The following is a 16,760-nucleotide window of genomic DNA, read 5'->3' as shown; positions in this document are numbered from 1 at the left end:
TCCTGTGGGCTGAAGGTTTGAAGCCAGCCAGGGCAGTGAAGCACAGGAGATTTCATCCTGATTAACCTGCAAAATACTGGACTGGAAGCCTGGTTCAGTTGGTAGAACATGGGCCATGAGCAAGGAAGTCTAGTGAGAGATAGAGACCCTGAGTTCAAACCCAAGTACTGGCACTGGCACACACACACACACACACACACACACACACACACACACACACACACACACACCTGAATGTGTTCCAACTACACCTAAGAGATGTTTGAGTTCTAAATGGAGTGGACTATGGTCATAAAATTCATTCTAGATGGGCGCTGGTGACTCACGCCTGTCATCCCAGCTACTCAGGAGGCTGAGATCTGAGGATTACGGTTCAAAGCCAGCCTGGGTAGGAAAGTCTGTGAGACTCTGTTCTCCAATTAACTACCCAGAAAAAGCTGGAAGTGGAGCTGTGGTTCAAGTGGTAGAGCACCAGGCTTGTACAAAAGAAGCTCAGAGACAGAGCCCAGGCCCTGAGTTCAAGTCCCAGGACCAGCAAAAAAGAAAAAGAAAGAAAGAAAAAAGAAAGAGCGAGAGAGAAAGAAAGAATAAATGAAAGAAAATCACTTAATGCATATCTATTATATACATGGGATTTCAAAGGTTTTTATGCCTCTGATCATTTAAAATAATATTTATCAACAAAAGAGAAAGAAACTGTGGGTTTTTTCACTCTAGTATTCTGAAGAAGATACAATTAAAATGTAACCGAGATCCTAAATCACATATAGGAACACCAAGCCTGCTGTATTCCCAATTTCCTCTTTTATCTCCACAAATACCTATCCAATGGAGGTGAATTCTTCAGCAGGTGGCGATGAGGATACATTTTGATTATTACTTATTATTACTATTTCTTATTTCAGTGTAGTTGTGGGTTACAAGGATCTGAATTGCTGACATATAAAGGCTCATTTTCTGGGCTTTAATTTTTTTTTTAAGGCACACAGTTGACTGAATCTAATTGGCATCATTATCTTTTTGGATCCTTTAAATTGTTTGTTTGGATCACAGCTGAAATGTGCAGGCAAAGCAAGGAAGAGTAATGGATTTCATGAGATGAGATTGTAGTCTTTAATGATGCTGCCCTGGGATTATTTAAGAATCACTCTTCTAAACTTACGGAGGGCTGCAAATTAGAATTTAAATTAGAGAATAAAATTAACGACCCTATATTCTTATCTGGCACGACTCAATATTATTCTGTGTGATAAATGATTGAAATTCTGCAGGGTAAACTATTAAAATGCTTCCCTTCGCTTAAAAGTTAGCCACAGAGATCTTTTTTTTTTTTGTCAGTCCTGGGGCTTGAACTCAGGGCCTGGGCGCTGTCCCTGAGCTCTTTCACTCAAGGCTGGTGCTCTACCACTTGAGCCACCAGCTCCACATCCAGTTTTCTGTTGGTTCATTGGAGATCAGAGTCTCACAGACTTTTCTGCCCAGGCTGGCCTTGAACCGTGATCCTCAGATCTCAGCCTCCTGAGTAGCTGGGATGACAGGCGGGAGCCACCAGCTCACAAGGCTGACTTCTCCTTTTGTATACTTTCTGGGGTAGATAGACTAACCGCTTTCATTTCCACCAAAGATTCGCATCATTTTTTTTTTTTTTTTACTGGTAGCCCTAACTAAGCCTTATATATATATTAAAAAATCATCTTTATTAAGATCTCACAAGGGAGCCAATTTTAACACTGCATTTGTTTCCACTGACAGCTCCAACGAGAGCCGAGGAGAAAACTCGCTGAGCTGCAGTATTCATCTGAGGAGATTACACAGAATCCCGCACGCTTGATAAAGACGAAGAGAGACGCTGCATAAACCAGACGTTAAATACCAGAGCATATCAGAGCACTCGAGCTCCGTTCTGTTTGGGGAAAATAAAAGAGAAATGCTATAACGAAACGGATCTCCGCTGAAGACTTGGTAACTCTGACAAGCCACACACACACACACACACACACACACACACACACACACAGAGTAAACAAAATACAAAGAACAAAACCCACTCTCAGACCTGTCGCGGTGAAGCTGCAGAATACAAAGGTAAATATCCTAAGGGAAAAGTTAGTATCTCTGCCAATGCAGAAATACACACACACACACACACACACATACACACACCCTAGCTCAATAGTTGAATGAGAAATAGAAAATTTAACAGAGTGAAAAATGCAGCTACCTCTCCAAGAGTGGCAGTCGATTTTGTCTGAGCACCAATGGAAGTCGGGCTAAAATGGGTATATCCCTTCTTAAGACACCAGATTGAATGAGAGGAGTCACTCGATATCTACCCCAAGAAATCTCTGTCTTTGGAATGAGGGCCCAATGACAGGAGTTTTAATAGTAATAACTACACATCCTTAACAATAATAACTACCCATATTTAATCATAAGAACCATACATCTACTCCAACCTCTTGTCACTTCAGGAATCCTTTCTTTTGTCAGTGGAGGGGCTTGAACTCAGGGCCTGGGTGTGGTCCCTGAGCTCTTTTATTCAAGGCTGGTGCTCTACCACATTGAACCACAGCTCCACTTCTGGTTTTCTGGTGGTTCATTGGAGATCAGAGTCTCATGGACTTTCCCGCCTGGGCTGGCTTTGAACCACGATCCTCCGATCTCAGCCTCCTGAGTAGCTGGGATGACAGGCATGAGCCACGGGTGCCTGGTTCACTTTGGGAACTTTTAAAAGACTGTGATGTTTTCAGATGGAAATTATTCTGCACAGAAGATGCAAAGAACAAGAAGCTGCATCCACCTTTCGTGTCAGGAGGTGAAATTCAAAACAGGGCCACTCATCCACTCATAATGGCAATCGTGTCTGGTTCTGAGGATGCGAAAGTTGGGAGACATGGTGTGTTCTGTAGCATGGAGATCTCGAACGCTTGGAGATTCTGTGTTCAGCTCGACAGTCCGGAGGGTTTTTTTAATTTTCAGGACCAGGGTCTTGGACCTGTTCCCATTCGTTTTATTTTTAGTTGGTCTGATCACTTATTTTCAAGGTTATTTTCAGCAAGGTTTTGTTTTTCTTTTTTTTCTTTTATGGGTTTTGTGTGTTTTTTTTTTCCCTCCCCATCTTCCATGGGGTATTTCAGTCCTGGATTGGAACCAAAAACTGTGTTTTGGTGGTATAAATCTCGATATTTTTTTTTCTCTTTTTGGAAAAACAAGTATATTTGGGTACCTCGCAGGTCATCAAAGGTCATCGCTAAATGATGTCTTACGGTGTTGCAGTACCCAGATTCCTGAAAGATCATCACTTTCTGGAAGGTTCTGACCACAGCTGATTCGTGGCCCAGGTGTAGAGAATTCTGGCTTGCGCCTCTGTTCTTAGTTTGTTAATCGGGTCTTCTGAAACTGTGTGGGTACCCACAGCCTTGTACAGAATTCCTTCTTGTTCATTCTGGACACTTCTTTTTCTTTTTACTCTTTTGGTCTGTCGTGGGGCTTGAACTCACAGCCTGGCTGCTGTCTCTGAGTTTCTTTTGCTCACGGCTGGTGCTCTACCACTTGAGTCACAGCGCCACTTCCAGCCTTTTGGTGGCTCATTGCAGATAAGAGTCTCATGGACTTTCCTGATCGGGCTGGCTTTGAACCTAGATCCTCAGATCTCAGCCTCCTGAGTAGCTGGGATGACAGGCGTGGGCCACCAGGGCCGGCTTAGAGTTTCTTTTTAAGGCCATTTCTTTCTTTCTTTCCCTGAAGACACAGCGATTAGGCCACACTTGATTATTTTCCATTTCTGTCCCTTTCTGTTATTGTAGAGGGCAAAAGTTGTTTAGTGATCAGAAATATACAACCTTTTCTATACCCCCAACTATGTTGCTACAACCTAATTGCTGGTGATGCATTTCGAAAATTAAAAATTCTCAGAGATGTGTGTATGAAGTGTCCCATAACCTGCTCATTCACTAGCTCCACGGTTTTCCCTTTCTAAATTTCACTTGTTCCTTTATTTGCTCATGTATTTCATTCACTCATTATTTATTTCAACACTATTTTTTTTGCCTTCCGACCACAGGTGAGAGAAATCAGCCTCTCGAGCTCTTCATTTCAGATCAACTAAATCCTCATTGTGTGAACAAACCACCAGAGCGTGCTTTATTTCTTTGTGTCTGTCTATTTCCATCACTCCCAAGTATACATCGTGTGCGAATCCAAATCGCCTGTCTATCTTTTCCCCTTCCTCTTCCTTCTTCCTCAGTGGAAAGCAGCTCAGACTACATTGTTCGGGGTGTGGGAAGTTTTCACCCCTTTTCAGTACATTCTGTTCTTGAAAAAGAAACAAAAAAGTTTTCACAAGGATTGCTCATATTTCTGTTCTCATGGATGGTGATCTCGGAGTTAGGACCACCCCGAGCTGCCCCGAAAGTCTTTGGACATCTTTGTAATTCGTATTATTTTGTGTTGACGCAGCAAGATTTCCGTAGGCCAATAGCAACATGGAGACACAAAATCCACTGCGTCTCTGATCATATAATAGTGATCCACATGGACTCCAGGAAATGGAAACCAGAGAGTTTTGTCTTCTACATTGTCTTTGTTTTCTTTTTGTCTCATGGGTGGGTTTCTCTGTCTCTGGGAGGGTGAGGGGGGCACAGAAATGGGGGGACAGAGGGGGAAACCAAGGTAGCCATGGTCCTCACTGGACACCAGGTGGAGAATGAACTCTACCACTCGTGGGTGGGGACGGGAGGGAAAAATGGGGAGAGAGCGAGGGAAGGGGGGACAGGGTCCACAGAGAAATGAGCTCATGACCCGACTGATGTCACTGTCACCTCTCTGCATGTCACTTTTATCCTCATCATCAATTTATTTGTAAAAGACATCAAGTCCAGGGGGGAACAAGGCATCAAATCTCATCTCACCGCGATCACTACCGGTGACCACTTCTTCGTCTCCTGTGTAGCAAATGCTGGGAAGCCACCCAAGAGTTTAAGATCCCGGATAGAAGCAAAAATGGTTTAGAGGACCAACAAAATGATTCCATTTAAGGGAGAATACCAAAAGGCACTGGTGGGGTGGGGAAAAATTTGTTCTAGGAGATGAGGCCCTTCCCTCGGTCTTGTGTGTATTTGTTTGTTGAACATCTCTGGCTGTAACAGAACACAGGATTCTATCTGAAGTCTTTATGGAAGAGCGTAACTAAATCCTGCCCTAACCAGGTACAAGAAATAAATCTCAAGGGAACGGCCATGACAGGATGTGGATTTGTGTGTTCAGATTCTCATGGAAATTTGGCTCCTCAGGTGGAGTTCCTTAGGAAAAATATAATCATTAGGATGATAAACAGGAAGGTAATTTTTTCTTCCCCTTAGATAAATAAAAAATTGAGGGCTGGGAAGGTGGCTCAGTGGTAGAGCGCTTGCCTTGCATGCATGAGGCCCTGGGTCCGAGTCCTTGACACCACATAAACAGAAAAAGCCGGAAGTGGCGCTGTGGCTCAAGTGGTAGAGTGCTAGCCTTGAGCACAAAAAAGTAGATCAGGGACAGCGCCAAGGCCGTGAGTTCAAGCCCCAGGACTGGAAAAAAAGTTGAATTCTCTAGTAAACAGCATTTCCCAGTTAAAAAAAATATATATACTGTTATTAATATATAGATATGTATTAGTAAAAGTAATAGATACAATCACATACAATTATTACATATATGTAAAATACATTACACATACACACAATGCATACAATACATATGTATAACATGTAACTTTACATGTTATACTATGAACATGACACATCACATATAATATTACATATAATATGTCATAACATAATTACATATAATATTACATACAATGGGTTATTTACCCATTATATGTAATATTATATTGTATTGTATGTATATTATTTTGTATGTTATTTACCTATTGTATGTATATTATTATGTATGTAACTTACATATTATATGTAATATTATTATATTGCAAATAATATGTATATTATTATATTGCAAATAATATTACATATAATATGTTATTACATATAATATTACATAAAATAGGTTATTATATTACATATTTACATATTATATTACATATTTATATTTATATTACATTATATTTATATTATGTATATATATTTATATTATATTATATTATTTATATATATTTATATTACATTATATTTATATTACATAATTATATTACATATAATATGTAAGTTACATTGAATTTACATGATACATATATACATATATACATGATACATATATACATATAGGGTGTATGTATTACATATCTATATAGTATGCATAAAAATGTCATTTGGATATTCCTATATATTTACTAATTAACATTTCAGCTTACTTCTGAGGAAAAAGAAATCTAAATTAGCTAAAGTGTCCAAAAAAAGACCATCATGATTTTCGTGTCTGAGCATGACCAGCTGTGATTAGCTATCTTGTTTCAGCTTTTCTAAGACTAGGGAAAGACAGAGTCCTTATGGAGAAGACAAACAGACATCTCGAAAGTAATTCGAAAAAATAAAAACACAAAGGGGATCACTACCTTGAGAAGGGGAATTGCAATTATAAAGAAGGCATGCTGAGAAAAATTAGTGCCACTGTTCCATTATTTACTTTCACACATGCTTTGAAAACCTTTGGAAGAAAAAAAAAATCCATCAGGTCTCCATCATTCTTTTGGGACCAGAAGAAAAAAGAATAAGGGAGAAAATAAACTCAGATAATTTAGTTAATTACTAGCATTCCATAATGAATAAAACATTTCTTTGGAATATGAGAGCCGAAGGAAAGATGATTTTTTTTTTCCAAATCTGGGGCTGAAAGTGTTTAGGATTATGAAGACCTAACCTTTACAGGTCACCTGTGTCGACAATGTGAAACTGAGATTTTTAAATTACTTGAAGAGGATAAAAACTTCTCCATCTTGTTCAACTGCTGATTACTTCCACTATAGAGAGATCCTACACCGTAGAATGCGCTAGATGGTTCTATAGAATAGCATTGGTTTGTTAATAGGTTTTCTACAGAGTTGCAAAGCTAGAAGAACATAGTATTTGTGCGTTTAAAAGCCATGATTGTAACTGTCTTCACTGTTGGCTTGATGCCTGGTTGAACTAATTTCTTAGCAAGAGATTCTGGAGAACATGTGTTTTTTGGGGGGATAGAGCCTCTTATCTCTGGGGTAGATGATTTTTCAGTGCTTTTTTTTTTAATCCCAAGATACGGCGTCTACAGTGTCTTTATGGGCACAATTGAGGGCTTAAGCAATTAAATGTTGGTCTTTTGATTTTTTTTATTTAATTCCCCTCTAAAATTTCTCCTCCAGATCCATAAATGAAACTTCAACGTAATATTCAAGTTGTGAAATCCGTTGACTGCTTGAAAACCTGCTTTATTAAATCAGAATGCCATCACGAAGCACACGTTTTAGTATTTTTTTTAAATCTAATTTGATTATCTTCGTCTAGCTACATGAAGAAGTTGCCATCCAACGAAGCAGTTTACAAATATGACCCATCTTAATTAATGTCCCCTCTTTCCACATTCTCCCTACCCATCCCTGCCCTCAATTTTCTTAATTTGGTAAGATCTGCATTGGATTTTTATGACTCCATTCTCCCTTCCCTTTCCTCCCTTCATTCATCTAAGTTTTAGTATTCTCATGCGTAAGTATCAAGAGGTAATTCTATTTCTGATGTGTATTGAGGCCTTTATGTCCTTAGCAAAGCAGATGATAGCGATGAAATCCATACTTTGGGTTTAAAATGATCCATCCTGTGCAACTCTTTTTGTTTTGTTGCACACATCTTGTAGGATTAACAGAAGCAACACAAGTGTAATCATGAAATATCCTTGGCATTGTCTCTCACTATTTATCTTTCTTTGTTGTTGTTGTTGTTGGTTGTGGGGCCTGAACTCTGGGCCTGGGCACTGTCTCTCAGCTCTTCAGCTCCAGGCTGGTGCTCTACCACTTGAGCCACAGCACCACTTCCGGCTTTTTCTGCTTATGTGGTGCTGAGGAATCGAACCCAGGACCTGATGTATGCAAGACTAGCACTCTACCACTGAGCCACCTGCCAGCCCCTATTTATCTTTTTTTTGTTTTGTTTTTAGATTTGTCTCTTGCTGAGGAAGAATTTCTGGTTTTCCTTTTCACGACAGGGATTGTTTTCTTTTTTAAAAATTTAATTTAATTAAAAAAATTTTTTTGAAGGAGCGACTTTAATCAGACATATCATTAGAATATAATGAGAAAAAAACCCAAAATTTCATCTTCAAAGTGTGTCCATTTATTCCTTGCCTGATTTTTCACATCAAGGGTTTTTTAAAAAAAAGTATTTCTAGTTTATTTATTTATTCTGCAGTGCATGAGGTCCAAATATACTGGATGTTCCTGTAAGCTCATTCTAGTAGGAGCAACACAATTTAATTAATTAGTCAATTGTGTTTATCAGGAGAGCAACACAATTTAAAGTTAACACGCAGGGGTGAGGCGGGTTGAGGGGCCTTGTACCCCTGAGTTGACGCATTAAATGGAGAGCCTTCTGCAAAACTTCTTATAATAATACTAGGGGCTGGGAAGGTGGCTCCCTCCCTCCCTCCCTCCCTCCCTCTCTCCCTTCCTTCCTTCTTTCCTTCCTTCCTTGCCTCCCTCCCTCCCTCCCTTCTTCCCTCTTTCCCTCCCTCATTCCTTCCCTCCTTCCTTCCCTTCCCTTCCTTCCTTCCTTCCTTCCTTCCTTCCTTCCTTCCTTCCTTTCTTCCTTCCTTCCTTCCTTCCTTCCTTCCTTCCTTCCCTTCCTCCTTCCTTTCCTGCCTATTGTTCTTTTTCACTTTTGAAAATGATCTTGTTTTTACTCTTTTAAAAGTGAATAATCGTACTTTCTTCATGAAGTTTTCCAGAACATTCAACGTGGTATACCAGAAAATAAAAACCTGAGGCATTTATGTCTGCTAGTTGTTACTGTTACTCTTAGAGTTAGTGTTTGGGAATTATTGTTTATTATTTACCTATTACCTAACCTCGTTATTGGAGGATGTCATCTGTGCTAATCCAGTGGATAGTTTAACCCACGAGGAAATGCCTGCTGGAATTAATGATGGTTCTGTGTTCTGCTCTTCTTTAAGTGACTAGATTCATTTATTCCTCTGATCTTTCAAGGAATTAATGATGGTTCTGTGTTCTCCTCTTCTTTAAGTGATTAGATTCATTTATTCCTCTGATCTTTCAAGGCTATAGAATCTATAAATGCCTAGAGATGTTATAGTTATCCTCTGTAAAATTTCCAAAGAAATCGAGGCAGCATCTTTGGAGAAGGTAGCAGAAAAGCAGTTTTGGGTTCTCAAAAATCAGAGAAGATGGAGAAACAACTCTCTGTTACAAAACCGCACCGGTGATCACAGCGCTGCCATAAATAAATAAATAAACGGGTGGGAAAGTATCTTATTTTTCCCCCCTCAGTTATTAATAGCTTCTAGGAACTCAGGGTGGAGCAGGGACTGGAGTTGGTGGAGGGCAGTGTGAGCAGTCATAAAGAATGAGTAAGAAATAGGCTGGGCCCCAGTCACCAAGTGGCCAGAGAAGGGTTGGAAGAGTAGCAGGATGAATGGAGTCAAGTTGGCTGTCTTGGGTGGAGAAGGGACCGGCAAATCAGGTGAGCGATGGCATTTCCCAGGGTGGGCTGCAGAGAGCAAAATGAGCCATCCATACATTGGCACACTGACCACCACACCCCATCCACCACAAGCAGCGCAGAGGCTCTTAGAGATGCAATGTATCTTCTGTGTTTGGAGGGACTTTTCCCTGTGTTTTCTTAATCAGCAAGGAGACTATGTATAAAAATACACGGGCAGCTTAGCCCCTTAGCGAGTATTGGAAGAGTCTGGATTTGGATGGTGCTTCTGCCCGTGTTTAAAACACCTAGGGAAATATCTGAACCATCTGCCCGTGGCTGTCCTGGGTGTGGTACACTCCTGTACACCTGCTCCTGGTGCTTGGTGTGAGGTTGTTTTAAAGGTTCTGTGGCTGGAAGGACTTAGTGGGAGGGGGGGCAAAGCTTTGGGGGGGCGCAGATAGACTGAGTCACGACGCCCTCAGTGTTGGGAGCTGTGGTTTTGTGTTGGTTTGGTTCTTATCCATAGACCATTGGGAATGTAATTTGTCCCAATACAGCCACAGCTGGCCAGATGCAGAGCTTCAATAGTGATGAAAAACATAGATGTTACAGATCTTTCCCCAGTGTCTTTCAACAATTGAAAAATATAGGTGTATATGTAAGTATGGGTATATAAGTATATATATGTATAACCTGGGATATATAATAGGAATATATATATATATAATATATATAATAGGAATATATCAAAAGAAATAGGAAACGGATATATATAAAAGGAACAGGAATATATATATAATAGGAATATATATAATGTAATAGGAATATATCAAATATATATAATATATATTTATAATATATAATAGGAGTATATCAAAAGAAACATGGATATATAATATATTATATAATAGGAGTATATAAAATATATAATAGGAATATATCAAAAGATACATGGATATATATAAAACATATATATGTTATATATATGTGTATATGTATATATATACACTATATATACACTATATATAATATATATATATTATATATATAGTGGAACCTAGTTCCATGTTTCCTTTGATAAAGACATAAAACAAACCCAGGATGTAAGAGGGTTGTATTTTGAAGATCACGCTCGATCTCTTTGTGTTGTAAGAGCTAGATAGCTCAGTGTATTGGCACTTAGGAATCAGCTTTACCATGGCTGACAAAGCAGTAGTTCAAGATTCTCCCAATGTATGACTATTATTATTATCATTATTTTAATGTTTGAGACCATTATTGAGCTGATGGCTATAATGTAGAGGGAAATGGAGAGAAGTTTGAAGGTGTGCAGGGAGGGTTTGGTGGCAAAGTCCCATTTGATGTGGGTGTATCCTTAAATTATCAGAAGGTTAAAAGACAGCAAACTTGACTCCTTCTCAGCCCTGACAGTAAGATTCCTGACCAAGAGATTCATCGGGGAATATGCTTCTAATTTCGGTAAGTACCACTTTAGAGTTTTTGTTGTTATTGTTGCTGTTTTCAAGTTTAAGACTCCAGCACTTAAATGAAACTCTTATGAAGATCAGAGAAGCGTTTTGGTATGATCTGCTATATTCATACTTCATGGAGAAAGTTTATTTCTTTAGATCTTAGCTAGAGCTCTCCAAATAGGTATTTGAATTGAGTGCTTTTTTTTTAAAAAAAATAAAAGTTTATTACTCCTTTGATGGTGAAATGTCAGATCAATTGATTTCCAAGTCTAAACCACTCACGTCAGAATTCTTATCTGGTGTATGGAATAGATTTGAGAAATTAAGTCAGCGCCAGTTGAAACATACAAAAGACAAACTAGTGTTGAAAACAGAAATACTTACAAAAATAAAGCTTGTTATTTGAAAATCCATGCGTAAGAGTGGAAAAATTATCCCTCAAGATGCTATTATTAGGTAGGTTATTTATATACATTTCAGAGAAAAGTTAAAAACAGTATATCATATGTAGTATAATATATGTAATATAAAGTATGGCCTATAGCCATAGTATAATTGTAGCATCAAATTTTTGTTACTTTAAAAAAATTAGAATTAGCATGCACAGCTACCATTTGCGTATTTGTTCAGCCATTAATCAGAATTGTGTATCTGATCAGAACATGGGATATAGCATATATTTTTAAATATCAAGGGTGATTTTTTATGTTGTTTTTGTTGTTCATTCTATATTCTTTATGTGAAGTTCAGAAGAGTTCATGCTCCTGAGTATGTTTTTCTACTTAAAAAAAAAAAACCACCAATGAAACAAACAAAGGAGAAATAAATCTTTAACACTTCACCTTGAGGTGGTATGAATAATGCTGTTTCCGAAAATGTCTTCCAAGTATTCCTTTGGCCTGTTTCCTTTACAGAAGCTAAACAAAGCATTCTTGGGACTATAACATGGCGAATATTTTAGGGCGAGTACTTGAAAGAGAACGGAGAAGTCTATAAAAACAGACATTGCTAGTGTTTTCATTTCTAGGGGCAAATAGAGAGAAAGAAAGAAAGAAAAAAACAACCAAACAACAACAACAACAACAACAAAACCCTTCACCATGAAGGTCAAGTAGCTGAACAAGTAAGGAACGAGGCCCGAAGAAGTGTTTCCAAACCAAAAAGAAAATACAAATGAAATGAAGCACAAATAATACACCATGCAGACTACAATAGCCGCTTCAGGGAAAACCTTCACCCCCAGCGTGTAGAGTAGCTCTTAGAGGCAAACAAATGGAATGTTTACGCCTCTCTAGCTTAGGTCTGCACAGGAGAGATGGTCAAATGTCTTCACAGGTCAACAAAGCTACGAAAACAAACCAGAAACAACCACTCCATCTTGTAAATGAAAGTTGCATTGGAAACTAATAATATATATATTATGCATTATATATATAATATACACACACATAGATATTTATATTTTTGGTCCAGAGTTAGCAGCAAATCCACCCAGTTTGGAAGAACCTCTGTGAAAACATAATTTAAGGTTCATGACATGGTCATGAAGGTCTTTAAACAAAACCTGGAAGGATTTTGGTTTTGGGTGTGTGCCAGTCCGGGGTCTTGAACTCAGGGCCCTGGGCTCTGTCCCTGAGCAGACAAATCTAAGAGACTCTTCAATGAACCAGCACAAAGCCCCAAAGTGGAGCTTAAGTGGTAGAGCTTCAGTCTTGAACATCAAAGTTCAGGGACCAGCGCCCAGGCCCTGAGTTCAAGTCCCAGTACAGGTAAAGATGCTGTTTGTTAGAGCTGACATTTTTAATTTCTAAGAGACTTTTCTGAGTAAATACAATGCACACACGGTTACCTCCAGTAGAGATAAGCTATTGGACTATTTGAAATTGTGACTGTGTGTGTATCAGACTTAAATTCCACTTCTCATTCTGTTTGTCTTTTTTACATGTGGACAATGTATCTATGTATCTATATATCTATCGTTTTTATTTTTATTTTTATTTCATCACAGAATCTATCTACAAAAAGCATCTGTGTTTGGAAGGGAAGCCATTAAGTTTGGAAATATATGACCCTTGCACTCAAGTAAGTGAAACCCAACACGTTTTCATTATACTTTTCTAATCATCCTTTGGAGAAGAGTACGTAAATGGTATGTGAATCACTGTCTGTGTTAAAAGTAACAGTTCACATCTTCTCATTTCTAATAGTGAAAATATTGGAAGGTTTTAGTATTTCCAATTATACTTCTTGGCTCCTTTAGTTTATATCCAAATTGTTCTGTCTGTCTGTCTATCTAATTTTACCATTATTATTTTGTCAGTCCTGGGGCTTGAACTCAGGGCCTGGGTGCTGTTTCTAAGCTTTTTCACTCAAGGCTGGTGCTCTACCACTTGAACCACAGCTCCACATCTGGCTTTTTGGTGGTTCATTGGAGATCAGAGTCTCATGGACTTTCCTGCCCTGGGCTGGCCTTGAACCATGATCCTCAGATCTCAGCCTCCTGAGTAGCTGGGATGAAAGGTGTAAGCCAGTGGTGTCCTACTCAAAAATAAGTTTAAAATAGCAATATTGGGCTGCATTCATGATAGATTTCGATCAGGACACTCTTAGAAATTATTAGTGTATTATACATCAAGCTGTATTTATAAGTAGCCAGTTGTTAAGATAGCATAGGTCAGATAGCTTTTGAGCTCAAACATCTTTTTACATTCTCCATATTAAATAGTTGAATTCGGTGTATTTAGCTGGGCTTGAGGGCTCACACTTGTCATCCTAGTTGCTTGGGAGGCTGAGATGTGAGGATTGTGGTTTGAAGCCAACTTGGGCAGGAAAGTCTGTGAGACTCTAGTCTGCAATTAAGCACTCCAAAGCTGGCTGTGGCTCAGATGATTGAGCGCCCAGGCTCTGAGTTCAAGCTCCAGGAACAGCAGCAAAGAAAGAAAAAAGGAAAAGGAAAAAAGAAAGCAAAACAACGTATTGGACCTTGAAGGGCCCTAAGACAGAAGTGGAGAAATGCAGGCAATTCAGGCTTAGAAAGATCTCTCCCATCCCTCGCCTTTCAATTCACCTGATTTATTTTGCAGCCTCTCAAAGCAAAATTCTCCCTCACCAGTGAGCTGCACTGGGCAGATGGTTTTGTCGTCGTCTATGACATTAGTGACAGATCTTCATTTGCTTTGGCAAAAACCCTGCTGTATAGGATCCGGGAGCCAACGGCTACCCACGGCAAAAGGTAACACCATACACCACTCCTCTCTCCCCAACTCTAGCCATTCACTACCACTTAACGCCCTGAACCAGCTACCTTCCCATTCCACAAGAGGAATCCCAGCTTTCTTACCCTCTTCATATCCTGGCCGATACTAAACAGATCCTTGCCTAGCCCGGAGTGAGCGAATGGCTGTTTTACAATAACGTTGTCTCTGTGGGGTAGGGGAGGGGAACAGGGTATTTCACTTACAAAAAAATGGCTCACCCTGTTGTCTACCAGTTACCTGCCCTTTTCATTCTCACAAAAAAGTGTTTTAAGGACCCCCACCCCCAAGAAAATCCAGATGGGCGTACAGTGGGTGTATCCTGAAAGATGCAATTCCTGGTTGTTCAATCTCTCTCTTTCTCACACACACACACACAACCAAAACCAGACTGAATATTCAAACTATTTGGCATTCTGAGGGGAAGACCACACCCCCTCCCTCTCCCCTCCCTCTTCCTCCACCTGCCTAATCAGAAAGTGCTCAGTGTGTCTTTGCCCAGGAGGAAGACCATGTCTTTATATTTTTTATTTATTTTTTTGGGGGGGGGTCCGGTTGTGGGGTCTGAACTCTGGGCCTGGGCGCTGTCCCTCAGCTCTTCAGCTCAAGGTTAGCGCTCTACCACTTGAGCCACAGCGCCACTTCCAGCTTTCTTTCTTTTTGCTTATGTGGTGCTGGGGAATCGAACCCAGGGCCTCATGCATGCAAGGCAAGCCCTCTACCACTGAGCTACCTGCCCAGCCCCGACCATATCTTTATTAATGGCTCTAACTAAAACAGCTTAAGCATCTGGGGTTTCTATTTTCATTTTTTTAAACCCCCTTAGGTCTTTTTTGATGGTCATATATATGTAGTCATATAGATGTATGTATATATTTGCATAGAAATACCTACTTGCTATATATCCATAGATATCCATATATATGTATATAGTGTATATATATTTGCATAGAAAAAAACATTGGCATAGAAAAATATATATTGGCTAAATATACATATATAGGCATAGAAAAATGTCAGCATAGGAAAAATAAGTATTTGCTATATGCACATGTATATTCATAGAAAAAAGTATATAGCATAGAAAGAATACATATTTTCTATTTCTTCAAATCTAGAAGGAAAAAATCTAGGCAGAGGAAAAAATATATATCATGCAGAACATTGAAAGTATTTGGAAACACAGAGACCTACTTGGACATTTGTAATGCAATTTAAAATGTGTCTCAGCTAATTTCTAGAGCGTTTACAGTCATCAACCTGTAGAAAACTAGAAAAGCAAAGTGTAGTATTTTTCAATGATTACATCTGGAGTTGTATTCAAAGTAGTTATTTATTTTTTCTTTTGTCAGTTGTGGGTCTTGAACTCAGGGCCTGGACGCTGTCCCTGAGCTCTTTCACTCAAGGCTGGTGCTCTACAACTTGAGCCACAGCTCCACTTCCCGTTTTCTGGTGGTTCATGGGAGATCAGAGTCTCATGGACTTTCTCACCCGGGCTGGCTTTGAACCATCATCCTCAGATCTCAGCCTCCTGAGTAGCTGGGATGACAGGTGTGAGCCACTGGTGCCCAACTCTATCTTTTATTTGTCATTCAGCATCTTTTCAAGAACTTAACTAGAAACAATTGGAGCACCCCTAAGAGTCAACCTGTAACTAGGCCAAATGTTTCATTTAAACAACTTCATTTAATCTCTGAGAGTTATCAGGGAAATGGACTATTTTCTGTGTGCATGCATATGTCTATGTGTGTGTTTTAAATATTTAAAGATGTTTAAAGTTGTCAACTAATGTTGACAAACATCCATGATTCAGGATTGCAGCTTGTTTTCCATTACTTCAAATCCGAAGCTTGAAAAAAAAAGAAAGTCTGTATTTCCTTATTATTTACTCCATTTTAGCTAATGTGGTTTTTAAGCCAATAGGAATATATGTCATTCCACGTATAAGATGGCCACATTCCATCAAATTTCATCTGTCTGTCTGTCTGTCTGTCTGTCTGTCTGTCTGTCTGTCCATCCATCTATCTATCCATCCTTCCATCTATCTATCCAACTATCCCTCTCTGCATCTATCTATCCAACTATCCCTCTCTGCATCTATCTATCCATCCATCTATCCAACTATCTATCTATCTTTCTATCTATCCATCCATCAATCCTTCCATCTATCTATCCAACTATCCATCCGTGTATGTATGTATGTATGTATATATGTATGTATGTATCTATTTATCTATCTAAGCTATTTACATACCTACTACCTACCTACCTTCCATCCATCTATCTATCTATCTATCTATCTATCTATCTATCTATCTATCTATCTATCTATCCATCTATCTACCCAACTATCCATCTATGTATGTATGTATGTATGTATCTAATCTATCTACCTACCTACCTTCCATCCATCTATC

The 16,760-nt window shown here is 39.1% G+C and overlaps 1 protein-coding gene across 1 annotated transcript in view; it reads left to right on the top strand.

Moving 5' to 3' along the window:
* The first annotated feature begins 9,582 nt into the window (after positions 1-9,582).
* Rergl (RERG/RAS-like) overlaps positions 9,583-16,760 on the top strand; it is an 8,507-nt gene continuing 1,329 nt past the window's right edge. The window contains exons 1-4 of the mRNA XM_013025092.1: positions 9,583-9,656; positions 11,040-11,096; positions 13,098-13,171; positions 14,173-14,321. Coding sequence (XP_012880546.1) covers positions 9,605-9,656; positions 11,040-11,096; positions 13,098-13,171; positions 14,173-14,321 — 332 coding nt within the window. The 5' untranslated portion in view covers positions 9,583-9,604. The remainder of the gene's footprint in view (positions 9,657-11,039; positions 11,097-13,097; positions 13,172-14,172; positions 14,322-16,760) is intronic.

This window comes from Dipodomys ordii, unplaced genomic scaffold, assembly GCF_000151885.1.
Source record: "Dipodomys ordii isolate 6190 unplaced genomic scaffold, Dord_2.0 Scaffold81, whole genome shotgun sequence".
Taxonomy (NCBI): domain Eukaryota; kingdom Metazoa; phylum Chordata; class Mammalia; order Rodentia; family Heteromyidae; genus Dipodomys; species Dipodomys ordii.
This window is presented reverse-complemented; position numbering and strand designations above follow the sequence as displayed.